This window comes from Lingula anatina, chromosome 4 (genome assembly GCF_051362555.1).
Source record: "Lingula anatina isolate TDL-2025a chromosome 4, LinAna3.0, whole genome shotgun sequence".
Classification (NCBI taxonomy): domain Eukaryota; kingdom Metazoa; phylum Brachiopoda; class Lingulata; order Lingulida; family Lingulidae; genus Lingula; species Lingula anatina.
In genome coordinates this window covers 146,374-171,962 of record NC_141770.1, presented here as the reverse complement: position 1 = coordinate 171,962, position 25,589 = coordinate 146,374, and the positions used below count along the sequence as shown (strand labels likewise).

General features: G+C 42.3%; 2 protein-coding genes across 3 annotated transcripts; one reads left to right on the top strand and one right to left on the bottom strand.

Annotated features, from left to right (window-relative positions):
- Window positions 1-68: 68 nt before the first annotated feature.
- On the top strand, window positions 69-19,068 carry LOC106163465 (uncharacterized). Its single transcript, XM_013541059.2, has 11 exons — window positions 69-182; window positions 4,597-4,789; window positions 5,020-5,211; window positions 5,682-5,907; window positions 6,279-6,586; window positions 10,670-10,816; window positions 11,712-12,037; window positions 13,555-14,769; window positions 15,247-15,380; window positions 16,239-16,378; window positions 16,632-19,068. The coding sequence occupies exons 2-11, from the start codon at window positions 4,703-4,705 to the stop codon at window positions 17,166-17,168; spliced, it is 3,312 nt and encodes a 1,103-aa protein (XP_013396513.2). The 5' UTR covers window positions 69-182; window positions 4,597-4,702; the 3' UTR covers window positions 17,169-19,068.
- On the bottom strand, window positions 18,263-25,414 carry LOC106163450 (uncharacterized). 2 transcript variants are annotated; one of them, XM_087010401.1, is made up of 6 exons: window positions 25,336-25,414; window positions 22,738-22,963; window positions 21,900-22,509; window positions 20,641-20,755; window positions 19,685-19,932; window positions 18,263-19,047 (listed from the first exon to the last, which is right to left on the bottom strand). In XM_087010401.1, exons 2-6 carry the CDS (start codon window positions 22,918-22,920, stop codon window positions 18,848-18,850), a joined length of 1,356 nt encoding a protein of 451 aa, XP_086866527.1. In that variant the 5' UTR covers window positions 22,921-22,963; window positions 25,336-25,414; the 3' UTR covers window positions 18,263-18,847. The 2 variants fall into 2 exon arrangements, with proteins under 2 accessions (XP_086866527.1, XP_086866528.1); XM_087010402.1 differs by having other exon boundaries at window positions 25,330-25,374.
- Between the last annotated feature and the right edge of the window lie 175 nt (window positions 25,415-25,589).

Below are 25,589 nucleotides of genomic sequence, written 5' to 3'. Positions count from 1 at the left end.
ACAAAGATTGAAGAAGACCGGCCTCAATGTATCCATTAACTTTAAGTCCATCGTTCATTGGAATGGGTCACAGAGGACCAGAGGAAGTGAAATTGAATTTAGTCATATTACTTAATGAATAGCGCCCATCTCCGAGTGTACTACGTCGAATAGGGTCATCTGATCAGCGGCTGAAACCAAACGTAAGTATACTCACAACACACTACACAATACGTTCCAACATATCTATCCTGTCACGTATGCACCAAGACCTCAGTTATATCTGTATTGATATCAATAACAACATCGCAGTAACACCCCAGTGACCTCAACGAGAGAACTGTGCAGTGTAAATTAGAAAAATTCCTGCATTGAAAACATTATTGTGCGAATAAGTTCTTCCAGACTTGTTGAATAGCGGTGTTTTTAGTTCAGTTAGTTTCTATGTCGCATATAAAGATGCTGGACAGGGCTGGGCTACATGTACGGTACTTGCATCATACCAGTTTTTGATTTAAAAAAAATGCTGGGTGTAGCCACCATCTACTGATATGCCTATAATCACGAATTGCATTTACTTAATGGATTGCACCATATTTACGTTTGCTACATAGTTTAGGTAATTATAAGAGAACCTTTTGCCCTGCATACTTATATTCGGATATTCAGAGTGTTTTTTCCCCATAAAACAAATGTCTGTTAACGATTAACTTAAAGAGTGAATATGTTATCAGGCGTGCAGTAACAGGGTTAAAATCCTCTCCTTCGCTAAACTTCCGGTCTGTTTCTAAAACCATGTAAGTCTGTTAGTCAGTATACAGTAAACTATACAATTGGGGTTTATCAGGCGTTTCAGATGTGCACAGCACTAAATTGAAGGTTTTAGTTTAAAGTCCTTTGGAGAGTTTTGGTCTAGGTTTTAACATCTCATTTTGAAATAATATTCAGCAGCGCCTATTCAATTTGGGTTTCAGATGTTACTACGGGAGTGCTATCGACAGGGATTCCTCCCATTTTTCATATATCTTATTCCATTATTAACTTGTTGCACATCTGTCGCAAGAATCCTTCAGATTTTAAGTATTTAACAAAAATTCGTTTTTTCTTTTCAGGTTTTAGTTATTGAGATTTTTTGTGCACTCTCTTTTTTGTTCACGGGCTTAGATTATTGCCAGGGAGACACTGTCCATTATGAAAAAACACCTTATTTGTCCCTTGGTACTTATCACATCCTTATTTCATACTGTTTATAACCCCTATGAAATATATCTGCAGAGTAAAAAGTGTTTATTTTCGAGTATTTTGAGAGCTTTAAATAGGGGGGTATGACCGCCTTTTGCCATTGAAATTTTTATGCGACTGACCTACATACCGTTGATGACTTTGAAAGATTACTGAAATGTTGCCATCATCAGCTCTGCTCAGCCGGTGTGAAAGAAGTTGGGTTCTTGGAAAAGTCGACTAAGCAGACAAATAGACTCTGGTCTATTGAATTAATTGACAAGGAAAATTGATGTTAAGGGCAATTATATCGTAAATAAATTTATTGTGTTTATTTTGTGGCCCAGTGGGTTTCCTGTATATTTAAAGAAATTAGACAGCCACTGAAGTGGAATTGTATTGATTGATTATCCTTAAGTTGAGTGATTGTGTTATTATCTAGGCCGGCTGAAGTGAAGTATTGATTGATTATCCTTAAGTTGAGTGATTGTGTTATTATCTAGGCCAGCTGTCATAAATGCTGTAGACCCGTGATTCAGGGCAGATTGAAGAAAAGAGGGCAAATTAAGTAGTGACTTTAAGTGACAGGTGCGCGTTCACTGGCGTTTAACATTTAATTTGCCAGCTATAATCCAGCACTTGTGATTTTTGTCTTAAATCTAGTGTTACTGATATTTCCTCTCTGCGACAGATACTAGTCTCAGTAGCATAGAGTGCAGCTAATTCAAGACCCTGGCTGCTATGTGCATCTTCACGGCGGAATTTGTGGACCAGGGAGGGTATTTTGTGATCTGTACTGAATTGGTTGAACTGAGCAAATATTTTAACTTGGTCGTGTGAACAGTGCTGTCTCTCTTACAGATGTTAAACTGCGCCCCAAAAGGCTTAATGACGCGTACTTTCTAATATTTTTCAGTTTCACTGAGAGTAAACAATTTTTGTTTTCTTTCCCTTGACCCCTTCATTAACTTACTAACTCATGCAGGGTTGTTTGGTTTGTGTGCTTTGATCGAAAGAGTTCTCAATAAGTCATATTTTTAGATGATTCGATTCGTTATTCAACGAATCGAATAAAGAAAGTACTACCAATATTAATAAATGAAGACCAAAATGAGTTTATGGCGGGCAGATACATAGGTGAGAATACACGGACCATTTTCGATTTAATTGAATACTGTGACTCGCATGAAATACCAGGTCTGTTGATGCAAATCGATTTTGCTAATGTTTTCGATTCAATCGATTGGGGTTTTATCGAAAAAACCTTTGAATTCTTTCGCTTTAGAGAATCTATCATAAAATTGATAAAGCTCTTCCTTAAAGACTCCTCTTCGTGTGCCTTGGTTAATGGTTTTGCCTCTTCTTTCTTCAATCTTTCTCGGGGTTGCCGTCAAGGGGACCCCATCTCCCCATACCTTTTCATTCTTTGTGCTGAGATACTAAGTATCATGTTAAAAATGAAATAGACATAAAAGGCATTACAATACATAATCAAACTTTTCTCATCTCCCAGTATGCTATTGACACGACTATTGTGTTGGATGGGACTGAAAAAAAGTTTAAGAAATACCCTAAAGATTCTAAATGAATTCTCACAATTCTCTGGACTACAAATGAACAATCAAAAAACTATATTAAACTGGTTCGGAAGCAAGAAAGACTCACAAGAGTGTAAAGAGTTGAATCTCGATTGGAATGAACGTTTTTTCAGAATCCTTGGAATAGATTTCTCAGTAAATTTACATGAAATGATTGAGAAAATTTTTAGAGAGAAACTCGAAGATATGGAAAGAATTATGAAATAATGGACTCACCGATCGCTAAGTTTTGGGGAGAAATGTAATTCTTAAATCAATGATCCTTCCAAAAATGACTCATTTATTTTCCACATTGCCAATACCAAATAAATATGCAGACAAAATACAAAAAATGTGCTTTAATTTCTTATGGAATGGAAAAATTGAAAGAGTAAAACGACATATAATGACACAATCGTACTCAAATGGAGGTATAAAAGGATTCCAAATATGAAGTGCAATGCGCTCAACAGTTTGCTGATTATAACAAAATTTATTATATATAAATTCAAAATGAAAAACTTACCCTGCACATAGAAAATATAAAAATAGAATGGAGACAGGCCTACATCGCAGAGAGAAATATAAGTCTGAGAAACATGACAATAGATAAATTTAATGAAAAATGGAAAAAGCTGCATCCTCTCTTTCTGGACTGATATCTTCTATCTGCGTATGTTCCCCTGCCGTTATTTGATAGTAAAACACATATTTCTTTCTATCTGTATTAGATCATAAAGCTTTGTATTATTTATAAAGTTTTATCAGGTCTCGTACTATTAGGTTATCAACATATCGTTGTTGACACATATTGTAAAAGTTACAGTACTTATATATCTATATTTTTGCAAATGACTGAGTGTCTGTTTGTAAAGAAAAGTGAGTGAGAGAGATATTTATTTAGTTATTTATCTTTTTCTTTATCTGTACCTACTCTATCTCACATGAAATAGAAATCTTTAAGAATGTTACCTTTTTACCTGGACGCATCTTTTAAACTGAGGAAGTCAATATTAAATTTTAAGTCATTACATTTATATAGGTTGTGATAATAAAGTGAGCAGCTATGAGCAAACAGGATAACAAATACTACATAAACATGACGCGGTCTGCAGATTTTGCCACAGAAATCGCATTTGAGAGCAGCATTGAGGGTGGGAATAGTGTGTCTTCTCTCACGAGCACATTTGTAGATATTGACTCTGTCCTCCTATACTATCTTTGCAGTCTCTGTAATGGTGCTCCTCCGCTTGTTTTTGTTACCTGCCTCGATTTTCTCATTTATCTCTGTTGGTATTCACTTTTTCATGTGTCTTGATAAAGCGTGATTAAAACGTTGTTACCTGCCTTTTCTAATGTCCCCATACATAACCAGCTTAGGAATGAAGTGGTGTGTTTTCCATTCTGCTGACCTGATGTGCCCTTCGTTACTGTGACGACGTAATAATATAGTATTAGTGCGTCTTAACACGCGAGTGTTCGAACTTATTCTCACATGGCTGAATCTTATAATCTGAAATTCAAAGTAAACATTGCAACACCCCAACATAATCGACTTGGTAAATGTGCCGTTTCTTCTCTGATATTAACGATGGTATCTATCAAACGTTGGGTTAAAACTAGTATATGCCTTACATGAGCAGTAATTCAGTCGGTGAATAGCTGCAAAGCTAATGTTTCCGTTTAAATTATAACCGACATGAAATAAAATCTATTGTATTGCATTGCATTGCATTGTGGAGTATTGTATTGTATTGCAGTGTATTGTAGTAAACCATACTGTGAATCCAGTACATTGTCATAAAATTGAACTTTACAGTTGTAATTGACAAAGGCATACTGGTAGTCAGCTAAGAGACGAGGAGCAGGCCTCACACAATCTCAAGGCAAATAAAAACAAACAGCTACAAGCTATTTCACTGGCGATGGACTTGACGGAGGAGCCGGGTCATTCAGATGCCGACCAAGAAAACCCGAACCAGCGTCCCACATGTGATGGACAGTCATTTCAGGTTTGTTTTCATTGTTGGCAAATACACTGACATACACAGACAGATATTCACACTAAAATGATCAATGGATGCATCGGATGAACCATTACAGGCGGTTCTGAACACGTCTGGAGCCACGATTTCTTTTATTGTGTATTTAGAAAGGGAAACGCCTTCTCAGTTCTCACATGCAATTTCTACCTGTAAGTTTGATACATTTTACTAAAATAATAAACTATATATGTTTTCAGTTGCAAGCATTCCACAAAGCTACGGCAAGGCTTACGTCTGGGGATATTGAACAGGTAGAAGATCTCAGTGGAGCCATGGACCTAATGGAAGAGATGCAAGTTTCAATGGAAGGTATCGAAACTCTGGACGACGCGTTGGAAAGACTGGAACTCCATCGAAATAAAATGGAAACCGGCGGACGACCAAACGAGGTTTGTTTTAATACACCAATTGTCTGAGGACAAGAAACTTTCAAGCAACATACAGATGTGATATGAGAGCCTGGCAGGGAAGCTGGCCTCATTATATGCCCAACGGGAACGGGAAATAGCTAGAAATAGGGGCATATCATACATGCATGCATGCATATGTAGAAAAAAAGATCCACGTGTTAGTAACTGGAGTAGTGTAAAGTCTCCAAAATGTCCTGAAATTGACGAAAACTAAAGTATTCAGCAAACTTGAATATACACGTGTTTAGTTTTAATAAGATTCAATAACTCTTTATTATTTATTTATTTCAATATAGACTGACATATATAATTTGGTATATTGTATCCTTGAGTCAGCTTAGGAAAAAATGATTGTCTCAATTTGTTACACATTCTTGAGCAATATCAAATCTGTCCTCTTTGCACTGATTGTACATTATTGATTTGTTAATTTTTATTCCATGTCTTAGGGCAGTCAAGTGTTTTCACACATCAAAGACATTGATGACGAAGGACGCAGCCATCTGCAAGCTATTTTCAGTGACGTCATAGATCAGACGGCGTTTTTGGACCACGAGGGCGTCATAGTTGAACGTCTTCGCGCCGAGTCGCTGCTGAAGGGACAGTCAGCAACAGAAGAGTTAATGATGCGACGAGCTACACTGGACAGCGGGGAGTGTCCCATACTTGTAGCGGGTATGTAAAATACGTTTGTGTTTTCATACATTATGTCAGATAATTTTACACTAAAGACATCTGCAATGCAAAGGTCCACCCTTCATTTTCAATTCCAACCATAAACATAAACAGTTTATTTATCAATAGCTATAGAAAAATGTAACAGAAATTTTAAAAACAGTATTTTTGTTTACCAAAAACTTATAGCACATGAAACTGTTTAACACAACTCTATCTAATCCATGGCATAATAAAAAAATGTTGTTCTATGAACTTCTGTGGTATTTCACGTCGCTTTTTGAATAAGTGGTATAACCACAAACAATCTCCCTAAAAACACACAGGCCCTCTTTGAAAGTCTTGTTAGAACATTTCTCCTTTTAATTAAGGTGAGACATCCTCGGGTAAAAGTTCCTTGTTGAATGTGCTCCTTCAAGACAAGGTCCTTCCGGAGGATCACCTCCCTTGTACGGCTACCATCACACGCATCAAATACGCCCCGCCTAATGAAAAACGCATTGTTATTCGCCAAGTGAACGCCTGTGCTCATACAGACGACGAAATGGAAACAGTTATACCATTAAAAAACGCTGGTGTATCTATCCATGACGCTCTTAAGCCGTACCTTTTTCCCGAGGACAGATCCAAGCAGTTAGCATATACTGTTGACATATTTCTACCGTTGGATGTCTTAAAGGTTTGAACACACTTTAGTAATACATCTTCCCATATTTCTTTTCAATGTAAAAAATCCGTCTTATCCGTATATGGTTGTCAATTTGCCATTGGTTAACGACGGAGAACGTGAGAGCATGAGACCATAACCCTGACATCTGACGCATAGCCTTGACCTCTGACCACCATAGCCTTGACCTCTGACCCCAACCGTCATTACCACCATAACCTTGACCTCTGACCCCAACCGCCATGACCACCATAGCCTTGACCTCTGACCCCAACCGCCATGACCACCATAGCCTTGACCTCTGACCCCAACCGCCATGACCACCATAGCCTTGACCTCTGACCCCAACCGTGTGACCACCATAGCCATGACCTCTGACCCCAACCGCCTTTACCACCACACCCTTGACCTTTGACCCCAACCACGATGACCACCATAACCTTGACCTCTGACCCCAACCGCCATGACCACTGACCCCAACCGCCATGACCACCATAGCCTTGACCTCTGACCCCAACCGCCATGACCACCATAGCCTTGACCTCTGACCCCCACCGTGATGACCACCATAGCCATGACCTCTGACCCCAACCGTCATTACCACCATAACCTTGACCTCTGACCCCAACCGCCATGACCACCATAGCCTTGACCTCTGACCCCAACCGCCATGACCACCATAGCCTTGACCTCTGACCCCAACCGCCATGACCACCATAGCCTTGACCTCTGACCCCAACCGTGATGACCAACATAGCCATGACCTCTGACCCCAACCGCCTTTACCACCACACCCTTGACCTTTGACCCCAACCACGATGACCACCATAACCTTGACCTCTGACCCCAACCGCCATGACCACTGACCCCAACCGCCATGACCACCATAGCCTTGACCTCTGACCCCAACCGCCATGACCACCATAGCCTTGACCTCTGACCCCCACCGTGATGACCACCATAGCCATGACCTCTGACCCCAACCGCCTTTACCACCACACCCTTGACCTTTGACCCCAACCACGATGACCACCATAGCCTTGACCTCTCACCCCAACAGTCATTACCACCATAGCCTTGACCTCTGACCCCAACCGCCATGACCACCATAGCCTTGACCTCTGACCCCAACCGCCATGACCACCATAGCCTTGACCTCTGACCCCAACCGTGATGACCACCATAGCCATGACCTCTGACCCCAACCGCCTTTACCACCACACCCTTGACCTTTGACCCCAACCACGATGACCACCATAACCTTGATCTCTGACCCAACCGCCATGACCACTTACCCCAACCGCCATGACCACCATAGCCTTGACCTCTGACCCCAACCGCCATGACCACCATAGCCTTGACCTCTGACCCCCACCGTGATGACCACCATAGCCATGACCTCTGACCCCAACCGCCTTTACCACCACACCCTTGACCTTTGACCCCAACCACGATGACCACCATAGCCTTGACCTCTCACCCCAACAGTCATTACCACCATAACCTTGACCTCTGACCCCAACTGCCATGACCACCATAGCCTTGACCTCTGACCCCATCCGACATGGCCACCATAGCCTTGACCTGTGACCCCAACCAACATGCCCACCATGGCCTTGACCTTTGACCCCAACCACGATGACCACCATGGCCCTGACCTCTGACCCCAACCGCCATGACCACTGACCCCAACCGCCATGACCACCATAGCCTTGACCTCTCACCCCAACAGTCATTACCACCATAACCTTGACCTCTGACCCCAACTGCCATGACCACTATAGCCTTGACCTCTGACCCCATCCGACATGGCCACCATAGCCTTGACCTGTGACCCCAACCAACATGCCCACCATGGCCTTGACCTTTGACCCCAACCACAATGACCACCATGGCCCTGACCTCTGAACCCAACCGCCATGACCACTGACCCCAACCGCCATGACCACCATAGCCTTGACCTCTGACCCCAACCGCCATGACCACCATAGCCTTGACCTTTGATCCCAACCACGATGACCACCATAGCCATGACCTCTGACCCCAACCGCCTTTACCACCACACCCTTGACCTTTGACCCCAACCACGATGACCACCATAGCCTTGACCTCTCACCCCAACAGTCATTACCACCATAACCTTGACCTCTGACCCCAACTGCCATGACCACTATAGCCTTGACCTCTGACCCCATCCGACATGGCCACCATAGCCTTGACCTGTGACCCCAACCAACATGCCCACCATGGCCTTGACCTCTGGCCCCAACCAACATGACCACCATGGCCCTGAGCTCTGACCCCAACCGCCATGACCACCATAGCCTTGACCTCTGACCCCAACCGCCATGGCCACCATAGCCTTGACCTGTGACCCCAACCAACATGCCCACCATGGCCTTGACCTTTGACCCCAACCACAATGACCACCATGGCCCTGACCTCTGAACCCAACCGCCATGACCACTGACCCCCAACCGCCATGACCACCATAACCTTGACCTCTGACCCCAACTGCCATGACCACCATAGCCTTGACCTCTGACCCCATCCGACATGGCCACCATAGCCTTGACCTGTGACCCCAACCAACATGCCCACCATGGCCTTGACCTCTGGCCCCAACCAACATGACCACCATGGCCCTGACCTCTGACCCCAACCGCCATGACCACCATAGCCTTGACCTCTGACCCCAACCGCCATGACCACCATAGCCTTGACCTCTGACCCCAACCGTGATGACCACCATAGCCATGACCTCTGACCCCAACCGCCTTTACCACCACACCCTTGACCTTTGACCCCAACCACGATGACCACCATAGCCATGACCTCTGACCCCAACCGCCTTTACCACCACACCCTTGACCTTTGACCCCAACCACGATGACCACCATAGCCTTGACCTCTGACCCCAACCGCCATGACCACCATAGCCTTTCCTCTGACCCCCACCGTGATGAACACCATAGCCATGACCTCTGACCCCAACCGCCTTTACCACCATACCCTTGACCTTTGACCCCAACCACGATGACCACCATAGCCTTGACCTCTCACCCCAACAGTCATTACCACCATAACCTTGACCTCTGACCCCAACTGCCATGACCACTATAGCCTTGACCTCTGACCCCATCCGACATGGCCACCATAGCCTTGACCTGTGACCCCAACCAACATGCCCACCATGGCCTTGACCTTTGACCCCAACCACGATGACCACCATGGCCCTGACCTCTGACCCCAACCGCCATGACCACTGACCCCAACCGCCATGACCACCATAGCCTTGACCTCTCACCCCAACAGTCATTACCACCATAACCTTGACCTCTGACCCCAACTGCCATGACCACTATAGCCTTGACCTCTGACCCCATCCGACATGGCCACCATAGCCTTGACCTGTGACCCCAACCAACATGCCCACCATGGCCTTGACCTTTGACCCCAACCACAATGACCACCATGGCCCTGACCTCTGAACCCAACCGCCATAACCACTGACCCCAACCGCCATGACCACCATAGCCTTGACCTCTGACCCCAACCGCCATGACCACCATAGCCTTGACCTCTGACCCCCACCGTGATGACCACCATAGCCATGACCTCTGACCCCAACCGCCTTTACCACCACACCCTTGACCTTTGACCCCAACCACGATGACCACCATAGCCTTGACCTCTCACCCCAACAGTCATTACCACCATAACCTTGACCTCTGACCCCAACTGCCATGACCACTATAGCCTTGACCTCTGACCCCATCCGACATGGCCACCATAGCCTTGACCTGTGACCCCAACCAACATGCCCACCATGGCCTTGACCTCTGGCCCCAACCAACATGACCACCATGGCCCTGACCTCTGACCCCAACCGTCATAACCACCATAGCCTTGACCTCTGACCTCAACTGCCATGACCACCATAGCATTGACCTCTGACCCCAATCGCCATGACCACCATATCCCTGACCTCTGACCCCAACCGTCACGTGCAGCCTCCGGCCGCCATATCACCGCTTATTATCGAATTCTTATCTTTGCCGAAATCATATCTCATCGTTCGCGTTTGTATTTCAGAGTGGAGTGTACATCGTGGACACGCCTGGTATAGGGGAGAGTGAAATCATGGATCGGATACTGACAGATTTCATTGACCAGAACAGTGTATTTGCCTTCATTTACGTCATTCTAAGCGATAATGCCGGCGGCGTGCAGGAAGACAGGGTAACATGACATTTCTCACGTGTGGCAGTTGGGAAATTGAAAGTCGAGAAGATTTTTTGGTTTATCTGAGCGAGAATATTACAAGGGTTATTATAATGCAAGTAACTTTACTGACAGTCAATGAAAACGCATCATTTATTTATCAAATACTATACTAAGTTCCTTTGGTCACATTAAGAAAATAATATTTTTCGTGTGAAATATGACCCATTATTCAGTCACACAAGGTGAAATAAAGGTCAGAAATGATCATTAAAATGCAAGGTCACGTGATCAAATATCTTTGGTTCCGCCCATCCTCCAGCATCCCCAGGGCCCGCAGTCGCTCTTCCAGCGTCAGACGTGGCATAACTGAACTTTTTTTTTGTTATGTGTCATACTGGATTCGGTGACTACCTTAAATAGGCTTAATTAATCACCATGTATTGAACCTGATTAAATCACACCAATCACGAGACAGAAAAAAACAGCTGATCACAAAATCACGGAAGCGGAAATTTTAAACATCCGAGTGGTCAGCCCACTCTCTTATGACCAAACAAGTGCATTTGTGCTCGTTTATATGGTTGGAATCGATTATCGGTAAAAAAGTAAAGTTTTCTGATGCATTTTCATTGACTGTCAGTATACAAACAGTGCCTCTATGATGTGTTTTAATTCCCTCCATTTAGACCAACTGTGTATGAGAGGGTTACAGTTAGAGGTAAGGTGTAAAGTAGCGCTATCCAGTGTTTATAAAACGGGGATATGAAGGTTATACTGACTTCCAGTTGTCTTACAGTTAATTAACCATTATATTTTACAGAGAAGGAACAATTTTTCAATTATCTGATATCGGTTTCAGAAAATATCTGCACTGCCGGTATATGTTTCAATATTTTCTTTTACGTTTCAGCTTCAAAAGCTGCTGAAAATGCTTGTTGAACATCAAGACGCTGAGGGCACAAACTCATTCGATCCTAGATCCGCCATTTTCGTTTGTAATAGATGGGATTTGGTTCCAAAGGAAGACAGGAAAATGGTGAAGGAAAAAATCATCAAGGATCTTGATAAATGTTGGCCTGGCATCAGTCCAGAGAAGCAGGTGTTCACCATGTCAGCAAAGAAAGCACGGGTCAGCATGGGACTGGGCTATGTAAGCGATGACTATGACACTCTACTAAATGGAATCAAGGAGTTGGTGCCAATCAGCTTGCAGAGGCGGATTCTACTGAATTATGAGTGAGTTTTAGAATTTTAACAATAATCTGGCAAGTACCTAAAAAATGTAATGTAGAGCGTGAAATGATATTCGATTTCATCAATATTTGGCGATTCTTATTTTTAGATCACTCGTTCAGTCTTAGGTGATGCCGCGTATTACGCCATAAAGACTTAAAACCTGTGGCGACCTAGCTCTGCAAGTATGCGTCCCAAATTAGTAAAACATTCTCCCAATGTAGTTACAAAACTAAAGAGTCCAATGGCAATTTAAAAAATATTTTAAAATATTTTAATGAAAAAACTTGTGAGCTTGTTTATGTTTAGCAGCCTAAAACTAAGTGGTCTCCCAGCCTGAGGCTAAGTGGTCTCCCACCCTGGTTTACTTATTCTACCATCATCCCAGCCCGTGGACAGTCACCTTTCATGGTTTACTTATTCTGCCATCATCCCAGCCCGTGGACTGTCACCTTTCGTGGTTTACTTATTCTATCATCATCCCAGCCCGTGGACTGTCACCTTTCATGGTTTACTTATTCTACCATCATCCCAGCCCGTGGACTGTCAACTTTCGTGGTTTACTTATTGTACAATCATCTCAGCCCGTGGACTGTCACCTTTCATGGTTTACTTATTATACCATCATCCCAGCCCGTGGACAGTCACCTTTCATGGTTTACTTATTCTGCCATCATCCCAGCCCGAGGACTGCCACCTTTCATGGTTTACTTATTCTACCATCATCCCAGCCCGTGGACAGTCACCTTTCATGGTTTACTTATTCTGCCATCATCCCAGCCCGTGAACTGTCACCTTTTATGGTTTACTTATTCTACCATCATCCCAGCCCGTGGACTGTCACCTTTTATGGTTTACTTATTCTACCATCATCCCAGCCCGTGGACAGTCACCTTTTATGGTTTACTTATTCTACCATCATCCCAGCCCGTGGACTGTCACCTTTTATGGTTTACTTATTCTACCATCATCCCAGCCCGTGGACTGTCACCTTTTATGGTTTACTTATTCTACCATCATCCCAGCCCGCGGACAGTCACCTTTTATGGTTTACTTATTCTACCATCATCCCAGCCCGTGGACAGTCACCTTTCATGGTTTACTTATTCTACCATCATCCCAGCCCGCGGACAGTCACCTTTCATGGTTTACTTATTCTACCATCATCCCAGCCCGTGGACAGTCACCTTTCATGGTTTACTTATTCTACCATCATCCCAGCCCGTGGACTGTCACCTTTTATGGTTTACTTATTCTACCATCATCCCAGCCCGCGGACAGTCACCTTTTATGGTTTACTTATTCTACCATCATCCCAGCCCGTGGACAGTCACCTTTCATGGTTTACTTATTCTACCATCATCCCAGCCCGCGGACAGTCACCTTTCATGGTTTACTTATTCTACCATCATCCCAGCCCGTGGACAGTCACCTTTCATGGTTTACTTATTCTACCATCATCCCAGCCCGTGAACTGTCACCTTTCGTGGTTTACTTATTCTGCCATCATCATTTTACAGCTGGTTGCGACGGTTTGTGACTAGAACCATGACCACTGCCGAGGTTTACGTCTCCAATGCGTCTTTGTCCAAGGAAGACCTGCTGAAGGTACATCGCCAGGTGGAGCAAAAGCTGCAGACCTTTCGGGACAATGCTGATTCCAAGATGGAGGAACTCACAAAAGACTTAGCAGATAAAATAGAATTTACGGCAACTTGTTTGAAAGATCACTTCTATACATCTGAGGTAAAACGGGCACTAACGGAGTGGAAATTGCCTGACACCCAAGGTGGCTTACTCTTTGAGGACTTTGAATCGATAATAGAAGAAACCATTAATGAAAAATTTATGTCCATAATTTCTAGCTGGGAGAAAAAGGGGAACTACATGGCTGCTGCACTGGAGTCGCAGTTTAAAAAGTTTGCCACGTTCTTTCAACTGCTTGAAAGTGAACTGAAGCAGATAGAAGATGAACTGATTGAAAAAACGAATGCATACCCCATGGGAAATTTGCAGGACATCACAGATGAGTTTCAAATCGATGTGGAAGGATTGATGGATGATGACGTAGCCAGGACGCCGATCGTGACATTAAAAGAAAAAGTCGCCATTGGTCTGTTTGCACCGGTAATTCTGCCCGTTGGTTTCGTAGCTGGAATCTTTGCAGCAATTCCGATGGCCCTGTTTGGACTTTCCAGTATTAAGAAATGGATACGCCGCAAGAGACAGGACGAAGTTGTACATCTCTATCGTGCCAACCCGACAGTTTTTCTGACAAAACAAGCTAACAAGATATGTGAAGTCTTCCAGGATTTAGGCCACTGCAAGGAGTGCATGGAAGGCCGATTTGAAGACGCCTCTCACCAACTCGAGATCATGAAAACTCACATTCCAAAGTTAGTAGAAGGCACACAAAGGCTTCTAACCTGCATTCAGGACGATCAGCGTTCCAAAGACAAAATAATTGATACCTACAGACCCCTTGTGGAAACGCTTGGCATTGGCCAGGGATCAACTTTGTATCGCCTGGAGAGATTCTATTTGAAATTCATTGATAGAAAATCATATGGGGTTGAAAGCTTTTCAACCATCCAACCAACTGATTCCATTGTTAGAAGCGGGATCTGGTCGCAGGTCTACCCATTACACCTGAAAGATTCCGGAGAGAAAGTGATGATCAAGGTATATCTAGAAGTTACGGAGGATGATGTTTTAGATGATATTGCAGCTCTGAGGTGAGAAAATGGGTATTTTAGCATGTGCGTTTATGCACCTGTAGCTGAATGCGTTTTTGTCTGTGTGTGCGTTGGTGCGTGATTATGTGTATAATAATAATGTTTTAATCAAAATGTGCATTCCACTATTGCTTTTATTATTTTTTCAATTTTATAATAATAATAATTATTATTATTATTATTATTATTATTATTATTATTTGCATGTAATGTAAAATTGCTTATTAAGTGTGTGTTGGGTTCTTGTATAATTATTTTTTATAAATTAATATTCATACATAAAATGTTCATATGGGATATCAGAATGCATTTAATTAAATCTGCAAACAGCTCACACTAACTATAACTACGACACGTGCAAATTTGCAGTGTTCTTATTTGCCCTTTTAAGTCATTACTTTTTATTACACTAGTAACTATACTCTAAATGGAAAGGCAATAGATGTTATAATGTTCTTTACGTTTTGTTATTTGCAGATTTTTGGGAAAACCCGGGGAGATATACGTCCCTGCACTAATGGGGAGTTTCAACGACCCGTCTACCAGCCTGCCGTCCTTGGTGTTCAGTGGCACAATAATGAGCTTGCGAAAACGGTGTGTCCGAAAAATAGGTATGTATGACGGATGCAAACAGTTGAATGAACCCGTTGACGACCTGCAAAATGTGTTCGGTTGCAAACAGAACATGAATGGTTAATTTGCTGAATGGTTTATGAATGTATGAACCGATGCAAACAGTTGAATTTATCTTTTGTTGACCTGGAAAGCGTGAAAGCCAGAAAGCGTGACTGCGCTTTTTGCAACCGCAACGCACCTTGCAACCAAGGCACTGACACGATTTCAAGTTGTATAGTGATACATATGAGATACATGGAATGTGTTCGGGGCTGAGTGAGACATTTAAACATTTAGGATTTATACATTTATTGTCAGAGACATGAATCCTCTTATAGTGCGAATGAGGGCTGTCTTTTGGGTGGAAGATTCCATTTCCATTTTGTAATTTCCGCTGTATCCTTTTAGACCATTAGTGTCGACAAACGTGCCATTGCACATTCCTGTCAATCCCAAAAGTTAAAAAATATACACACTGTTATGGTTGAGAAAAGTATACAGTGAGCAAAACTAAAGTCCCCCACCCTCGGAGACAGCCAGAGGCATGCTGTTTCGAAAGGACCCTTGCACATCCCTAATGATAGGGCTATTAATCTCCCTATTAGCTTCAAGTCCCTTACTTAGGCCCACTCCCAATACAACGCCATTGAGCTAATAATCTCTTCCCTACACCTTTTTTCTCTAACGTATATTTGAGTTTTAAACAGTGCCTTAGAAAAGAAAATAGTGGCTAAATTAATTGCGGTTGTAAAATGCGTGCTGACGTTTTACTTTGATTTCAAAATGCACTGCAGTTACAAGATGCGTTTGGTTGCAATGCGGTTCTACACCTACTTTTTTTTCCTGTTAAATAGGCCACGTCTCATCAAAAGAGGATTGCAAGTGGCGGTTATTCGTCAGTTTGATCCCCCTTCTCCAGCAGCTGATAGACGCGTTGGAGTGGCTTCACCGAAAGGGTTTTGTTCATATGGAGTTGTCCATGGAGACGGTGATGGTGAGTATGGAGGTAAAAATGATGCATATATTGTTACTGCTGGGATTCCCCACAGAAGTCTTAAACTACCATGGGTATTTGTTTTCGATGTCGATTTAGAGTTGTCATATGACGTCAATACGTGGGATCTCGATTGGAAACCAGACATATGGACATACTGTATACTGTTTTTGCTGTTATATTTTACTATGAACAATTTTATATACCCTTTGTCTGCAAACCAGGAACAATAATAAGGTTTTTATACATGTAGGTGGATCAACCGCCGGAGAAACATGGACACATTCAACTCTTTAACATTGGGTGTCCAAGACCGGCGAATATCCCTTCAGCTGGACGCCTACAGCCCCTCGGTGCCTGCAGATATTTGCCGCTAGAGGTCCTCCAAGGCGGGGTGTACACACACGATGGCGACATCTATGGTTTTGGTTTGATAATGTGGGAGCTGTGGAACGGTCAGCAAGTCTACGATGATGCCAGTGACGTCACCGTAGAAGAGTTCACTAACCGTCTCCTAACAGGAGAGGCGGTGCTGTCAGCACTCAGCGATGTTCACGGTGCCAACGCCCAGGGACTGGAGACCAAGTGGTGGGCGATTATCCAGAAGTGCACCCAACGTCAGCCTGAAGAGCGACTTAATCAGAATCAGATAAAGAGAGAGTTGGAAGCATACGTTGGTAGTATACTTGCCAAACCAACACTGAAAAAGGGGTATGAACCAGTAACACCTCAACTGCCGCAAGTAAACTATAAACCGGGATATCGCAACCCTGATATCAGTGAATCCTGAATATTTCTTGCGTGAAACAAATTGGAAACCAAATACCACATAAATGTTGGTATAGTTGTGCTATGGCTAGCACAGCACTGAAAAAGTTTATTGGCTTGGATGAGCTTAGGTATAAAAAAGTGTTCTGGAGTGCTTTAAATAACACAATATATGGCTAATAGGCGACTGTCCATGGTTAAGGGGAATTATGCTTGGCTGGTAACTAACTGATAACCAGTACTTCAATTTGATAGCCTATTAGTTTAAGGGACCGTTCTCATGAAAAATCTATTTTCTAAAAATCTAAAAATCTATTGGCGGTATCTTGTGATCACGGTCTGTGCCCTGAATACCCCGCGGCGTAATTACTGGAATCGCGAGTGAGTTACTTCCAAAGCTCTTACTAATTCTCGGCTGTGCTCGGAGGAGATTCTGACACCTTGAAATCGCCATTTTAAAACTTTTTTCTAAGTTGGGCGATGGACAGTATTTCGTTTTTAGTGTTGTAGTGTATTGGTGGATAGTTTACACTGTTCCGTTGAGTATACAATGCAGCTACAGTTAACGATATTGGCACCCTCCTTATTTATTGCCTACATACATTTTTGGGGGTAAGAGATAAATCTTCAGCGTTCAGTGACTAAATTAATTTTAATTTAAATGTTAAAACATTTGCACGTCATCTTACGTGTGACGTCATAATTGCGACATTTCCATATATGTGTAGGTCTATTGAAGACAACCGAGTGATTATTTTTTAGAAAAAAAAGACAAAGGCGTGAATTGACAACATATTGAACCAAACAAGAAGTGTAATCATGAGTATTCTCCGCGGCATAGTGCAACCAGCAGCTTTTTTGCCATCTTATAAATTGCAGTCTATTTCCCTTGGGGGGGGGGGGATAGCAGGTAACATTTATAAGCATATTACAATTTGTATACAATTTAAGGTGCCAAGCAATTTCTTTTTGAATTAGTCATTTCATCCTGCAAAGTCTGGTAGTACACCACTAATCCGAATTGGGGAGAAACCTACATTCGTCAGGACTTTAAATGATGTGTGTATACATTTGTTGAAATATATATACCAGCTAAGGTATCGACAAGTCATCCTATGCATTAAATTTTTTAATTTTTATTCATGTATATAGCGATTCCTGTATTTATGAGCTTATCTGTCAAATATAGGTATCAAGTATAGTGCACTTGTATGTGTGAAACACAAGCTACATGGTATTTGTATAGAACTAACAACAGCAATAAAACATTGTCAGAAGGTGCGAGTGGGTGGCCTTGTGGCAGTTATTTCTTTACGATAGAGCACTGTTGCTTTTTTCAAAGGTGTACCTTATTTAAGTCATATAACAGCACATATAACGTACATACATAACGTTTTAAAAGACTGGCAAATAAAAGCTTTGAACACAGTAAAATGAGTATTTGACCAGCTTCAATCGCTTTTCCAAAAATCTTTAGAGTATGTTGGAACATTGATAAATGCTTGTGTGCGAATGCGCATTCCATCAAGTTCGCACAATTTACTCCCGGGATTGAACTGGTGTTTTCTAAATCTCTAACACTTCCTCATAATGTGACTAATATGAAATACATCAGAATCCCAACTGAGGGTGCTAAAGTTTATATTCAGGGCCAATAGATGGCAGTTTCTGTCCTCTTTCAGCCTTTTGCTGTTGCTTATTTCACTTCTTCACTATATTATGCTCAGGACCGAAGGGGAACTTGGTGATATTCTCCGCCCCGTTCTCTGTAACTATGAGGATATCGTGTTCTCTGTAGCCTCCTGCTCCTGGCAGACCCTCGGGGATCACGATCATTGGCTCCATGGAAATTACGTTACCTGGCTTCAGTACCGTGTCAATATCCTCTCGGAGTTCAAGATCTGAACAACAAAAAAAAATTTTTTTTAACTTAATCCTCATTAGGAATCCAAGGGCGGGTTGGGGGAGGAGGGGGGGTTGGTGCCGACGTGTAAAAACCGAAACCAAGGGATTTGGATAAGTGACAGATAAATGTATATAGTGTAAGATATTGTTTAGAACTTAAATGAACTTTGAAAGTCGTCTATATCAGAACTTAAGGGAGTCATATCAAAGTAAAAAAAAAACTAAAAAATCACCCAGAGAGCATGCACATACTTCAGCCCAGGCAGCACTGCTCTCATTAATAATCATGCACTACTTATCAATGATCTAACTGTGTAATAAACTAAATCCTCATTATTACTTCATTAATTTTTAAATTAATCATCACCACTTTGTAGCTCGTTTCTGACCTAACCGAAAGATGTCTTTAAAACCCGTCTATTACTAATTGTCTGCTAACAAACAAAATATCAAAAACTAAACATTTGTTACTCGGTTCCCTCAGGATGGTTCATGACAATGTCATCAAAATCCACCCATAACTTGAATAAGTTTGATAGCAGACAGACAAACAGACGGATCCAAAAACAGCCTTCTTGGTGGAGGTTATAAATTAAATAACGAAATCCTGCTGCAGAACCTCGTCTAACACACCTGCTTCTCGTCCGTAATAATGACACAGCGTGCCAAAGGAGTGCCCATACCCAAAACTGCGGTATTCGAGCAGGTCGTGGCTCTGGTAGATCTCGTTTAACTCGTTGGCTATGTCGCTGCAGCGGACGCCCGGTTTGATAAGTGACAGACCACGGCGGTGGACCTCACAGTTGATCTCCCACAACTGTAGGTGGCGATGTGACTGCACTGTGTTCAGGAAGAGCGTTCTTTCCAACGCCGTGTAGTACCTAGCAAGAGGGGAAAACGATTCATTACAAATTTAATAAACATATAATGACTCTTGCACGCGCTTTCGAACCATCTGTTAGAAAAAAAAACAGTGAAAATGTTCATTGTAAAATTAATGAAAAGTCTTAAAATTATTTTTCATCTTTTATGAAACACTGTCTTCTGGTGTGGCTCGACACACTCTCGTAAAAGACGGGAAGAACAGACAGATAATAAACGCCTGTCACCTTCTTGCTATTTTAGAGACAATTTAAACTGTATGCCCCTTTCCATAATATCTATCATAGCTATAACATGTATATGTGAGTGTAATACAGAGCTCTATCACTCGGTACACTATATCATAGCTATAACATGTATATGTGAGCGTAATACAGAGCTCTATCACTCGGTACACTATATCATAGCTATAACATGTATATGTGAGTGTAATACAGAGCTCTATCACTCGGTACACTATATCATAGCTATAACATGTATATGTGAGCGTAATACAGAGCTCTATCACTCGGTACACTATATCATAGCTATAACATGTATATGTGAGCGTAATACAGAGCTCTATCACTCGTTACACTATATCATAGCTATAACATGTATATGTGAGTGTAATACAGAGCTCTATCACTCGGTACACTATATCATAGCTATAACATGTATATGTGAGTGTAATACAGAGCTCTATAACTCAGTACACAAGTCTTTACCCTGCAATCATAGGGAAGCAATTAAGGCTGAGGATCTCTCCGCTCTGGAGCCTCTTTGTGGTCAATGGGTTGTGTGCTCCGTCTGTGTTGATGCCTGACTGGAGCCAGGTCCAAGCTGGAAAGGAGCAGAGACCACTATTATTATTACACGTGCCTTGAAATTACTAAATCTCTGATAACACTTGCAAAGAAGCATCATTACTCATACAAGCTGGAAAGAAGGAGAGACCATTATTAATCGGGCCTGGAATTCGAAGTTACTTAACCTCTGATAACACTTGCAAAGAAGCATCATAACTCATACAAGCTGGAAAGTAGGAGAGACCATTTTTAATCGGGCCTGGAAGTTACTTAACCTCTGATAACACTTGCAAAGAAGCATCATAACTCATACAAGCGAATTTATTTTTGTTTACTTGTCGTACCATATTGTTCAGACTAGTAATTTGTTCAATCTGAGTCGCAGGCTTCAGCGCGCGACTCGTAATACGTGTCAAGAGAAGTTTATAGCTCTTATCTAAAGTTAATCTCTTTTCTTATCTCATCTCCTTTAATTATAGTAAAGTCTCAATAAAGATACAAGTCTGTCACGCAAAGTTAGGTATAAAATCAGGCTGCGACCTGGCAATAAACGAGTTTTGATTTTTGTAACTAAACAGTGGTGTTGCGTTACTCTTCTCTCCAGGCATAACCCAAGTCGGGAATCGCGTACCGAACCTAGAATCTTTCAACGGTGGATTAGAGCCCCTAGCGTCTAGATTATACCCGCGGTATAGCTAAGAAGTTAGTACAAATTTGGCGAAAGCTCGCACGCGATTCCGTAAAGTGACTTTAGTAATATTCGGGGAGAATTGTAAAAACACTCGCTAACGATGGCCGAGGGACACCGCAACGAGCAAGACGCTACCATCCAGCCCGGAAACGAAATGCAGAGGTTAGTGAGTACAATATGATGTACAGTGGCGGATCCAGGATTATTTGAAGGGGGGTCCGCGAATGCACAGCTGACATTCCCCCCACCCACCTTGACGTGGGTCTCCTGGCTCGCTGAAGGGCCCCGAAATTGTTTGGTATTTTAGAGGGCGCACGGTGCCGTTTGGTACGGTTTAGAACTACGATTCAGCCAGTAAAAATTCTGATTTCAATAGGGGACCATTGGTGTGATGTTTTTCGGAAATCAAAGGGGGTCAGGACCCCCCCCCCCCTCCCACTTTGACAATCCCCCCTAAACCCGCCACTGTTCTATACATTCAACTTACTATCCATCAATTCCGACTCTGGAAAAGTTTTAGCAATCTCACGAACCATTGCTCTGTTAGCTGCCATGGCAACTTCGTACTCTGGAATCCCTTCTTCAAGGACCTCTATGGCTGCATAACCACCAATATTCGCTATACGTGCGCCTTCTCTGATTAGTGCTATCTCTTCGTCTGACTTGTCCATGCGCAATTTCATGGTCGCTTTTCCCACGTCAACTTTTGATATGTGTGGGACAACGTGGTCTAACTTCCGGTAGTTTTCAATGTTCACGTGATCAAATTCAATCCCTAGATATCCAGTAATGTCGCCAAGTTCTTCTCTCACGACGGTGAAGAAATTATCGCGTTGCCAGTCAGTGTAGGTAATACAGTCTCCGTAGGACTGACGCCATGGCTGCCCGCCATCCACGCCAGCAGCGAGGGTGAGGCACTTGTCGGGAGTGACAATTAGACCGTACGGACGGCCAAAGGCGGTGTACAGAAACCCGCTGAAGTAATTCACGTTGTGGTAAGAGGTTAGTAAGACGCCGCCAATCGCGTGGGTTGCCATGTACTTCCGTAGATTGTGAAGGCGTCGTGACATCTCATCATCTGAGAAAACTCGTTTAACCTGAAATCAAACATTTTGCAATCCTGTCACAATCCCTGTTTATGCGCACCCCCCCCCCAAAAAAAAAATAAATAAATAAATAAATAAATAAAATAAAAACAAAATGATCCACAACGCATCTTGCAGGCTAAATGGAGACAATTTTTGAACAGAGCATGCGTTATAATTAAGAGAGCTTTTCTTCAATAAAAATTAAAGAGCCGCGTATATTATTCTATCAATGTTTACCTTTTTTCCATTCCTCATATCGACTACTCTGGGTCTCTCAATGTCCCCATCAGGCAGCAGTTGACTGGCAGAATGCAGCAGTCTTTTGAAGTCGCCCTGACGTGCTGACATAACGCTAGACGGCGCTCGTGTCCATGCCACACTCTGTACAACCCCCATTAACATTTGTGCCACTTGTTTCATTTTTGCTTATTTATGTTCAATGACCCAAGCAGGACGTAGGTGCCTGTAATTACAAAATGAAATTTAAAATATTCATAGATGGACTGCATAAACGTGCATTGGGGTAGATAAATCCGTGTTCTTACAGTTGAAACTAGAAAAGCACTCAGAGAGCGCAGACCGAGTTTGTGACCCTTAGGAGAACGAACTTTGACCCACTCTCGCAAATATGTAACAAAAATGATGCAATAGTTAGGTGCATTAACACCTCTGTGTGAATTTGAAGATGACTATCAATTATTGTCAAAGTCGTAACTTTAAATTTAGAGAGGGCAAAAATGTGTTTTCTAAGCAACTGCAAGCTCCGGTGTAAAAGGGGCTATCATTTGCGTGCACGAGAGCAAATTCAGTTTCCCACAGTATGACAGCATCAAGAGAAATCATGCTGATACTAATCCACAGAGAAGAGAAAATAACTGAAAACATACAATTCAGTTATTTACAAAAACAAAATGATGGTTTACCTATATGGGGTACATCTGCAACTCTCCAAAAAGACAAGCACCAGTATTCATCAATCCAGAAAGATGATTGATATGTTTTGGCTATATTTCATATTTGAAGTTCTGTTTTTAACACATACACTTAATTGTTTAATGTCAGCAGTTTGTTTACAACCCATATCTATACCAGCTATTATACTGATCCCAGCTGCTAACAGTCCGGTCAAACTGTCCACCATACTGTCCATGTCCTGATTGAAAGGGGGCGTTCACAATGGATTTTATCGGCCTAGCTACCGCGCACTAAGTCCACGGGGACTCTTGCTGAATGCTACCAGACTAACAGACTTACACACTTCTTCCTAACGCTGAGTAAAACACAAAAAGTCTGATGATCATACGTGTACTTTGAAAACAAAAAGAAGCGTCTTGACCAGGTTATGAATGAGATTGCCATACAGAATAGTCAGAATGGTACTGCACCGGTAACACAGGACGCTCTTCGCTCACTGTCTGGTTAGTAGCCGCTGGCGAACACTGTGCAGTGGAATAATGAAGACAGACAAACATTTTAAGAAATAATTATCGTGGAAAAATTAGTCGTACTATTACATTTTACCTGATATATGTAGAGAAAATACAGCACTCAAATATTTATTTGTGATATGTGTAATAGGAATGGCTTTCGGGTTATAAATTAATCGCAGATCAGGTAAATCTACTGTTGTTTAGAATAAAATAAATGATTAAAACGTATTCGTTTTTCAAACGACTGATGACTGTTAGTTTCAAAATACTGTTTTTCCTCTGTTAACGCCTTTCTTTGTTCATGACACAGACGACGTTAGTAAACATCTGGTCAATTATTGCAAGACACTATCTGCTGCTCTACAGCTGGAAGTTACATTGTAGAACCCGAGATAATACCTGAGCTACAGGAGCTGGTACCCGAGATAAAACCTGAGCTACAGGAGCTGGTACCCGAGATAAAACCTGAGCTACAGGAGCTGGTACCTGAGATAATACCTGAGCTACAGGAGCTGGTACCCGTGATAAAACCTGAGCCAAAGGAGCTGGTCGCAGTACTCCCGGACAGACCCGACGCTTTCCTTCATTTCTCATTTTTCAAATTTGAGATTAGATCTCCAGTGGTCTCAAGAGCACAGATTACTTGGTAGCAAATTGAGAAAAAAATAATGTTTACAGCGCTTGTAGGCACGTCTGGTAAACAAAACTAATTTTAAAATTTTAGAATAAGCATTTCGTCCCAGAGATACCGGTCCAGGTACCCCTGTACAGTGCCAACTCCCCCCCCCCCCCCAAGACAACAACAGTACCTCTTACTGCCTCTTGTCCAGGCAGCTTACCCCAGCACAGATAGCAGCCCATGTAACTCTGTACAGTGTGTTTAAAAGTGTACAGAAGATTTCTTAATGCATAGTTACGCGTCACTATAATACTAGTACATGTAGTACACGTTTGACATGTTTAACATCGAAAGAAAACTCTCCACGGCGCTACTTAAATGAAACTGTTGCTGAATTCCACGTTCGCTGAATTACATGTCCAGATTAGATAGCACTAACCAGAGAACTACAGCAAAACTCATCAACCCCGTCTGAAACCACTGAGAGGTGGAAATACCTGTACAACCCCCTTTAATTGTTTTTAATTTGTGATATAAAGTTAGCATTATTTGTTCCGACTCGATCGTCGATGTCTTGAAAAAAATTAAAGAAAACAGTCCTCACTTCCCTCTCCATGTAGCAGTCGCTCTGTGATTCATATTTATCTATATCGGAAAATAAACAACAAACTCCTGTTTACATGCACGTAAAGGCTCTAGTATACTGACGAAGCACATACACGTACAGGTAAAATGGATGACTAAGGATTGTAAACGACTTCCTCAGGTAGACATACGTACACTTACCTGTGCTCTTCACTTTCCCTCAGTCTATAGATACGTCTTTTTCTCTCTTGTGATTCATTTGTTTTGGTGTTTTCGAAGGCAAAGCCATTGTTTACGCAATGACCTAAAAATAACCAATCAGATTACAGTATCCAGTACACACCCCCATTCTCCTACTTGCTCCAACCGGCTTAAACCAAATGCTTTGAAGGAAATATTTAGGTCAGTAAATAAAAATAGAAACTCAGTCCCTCAACGTGACGATTTTATTTTGG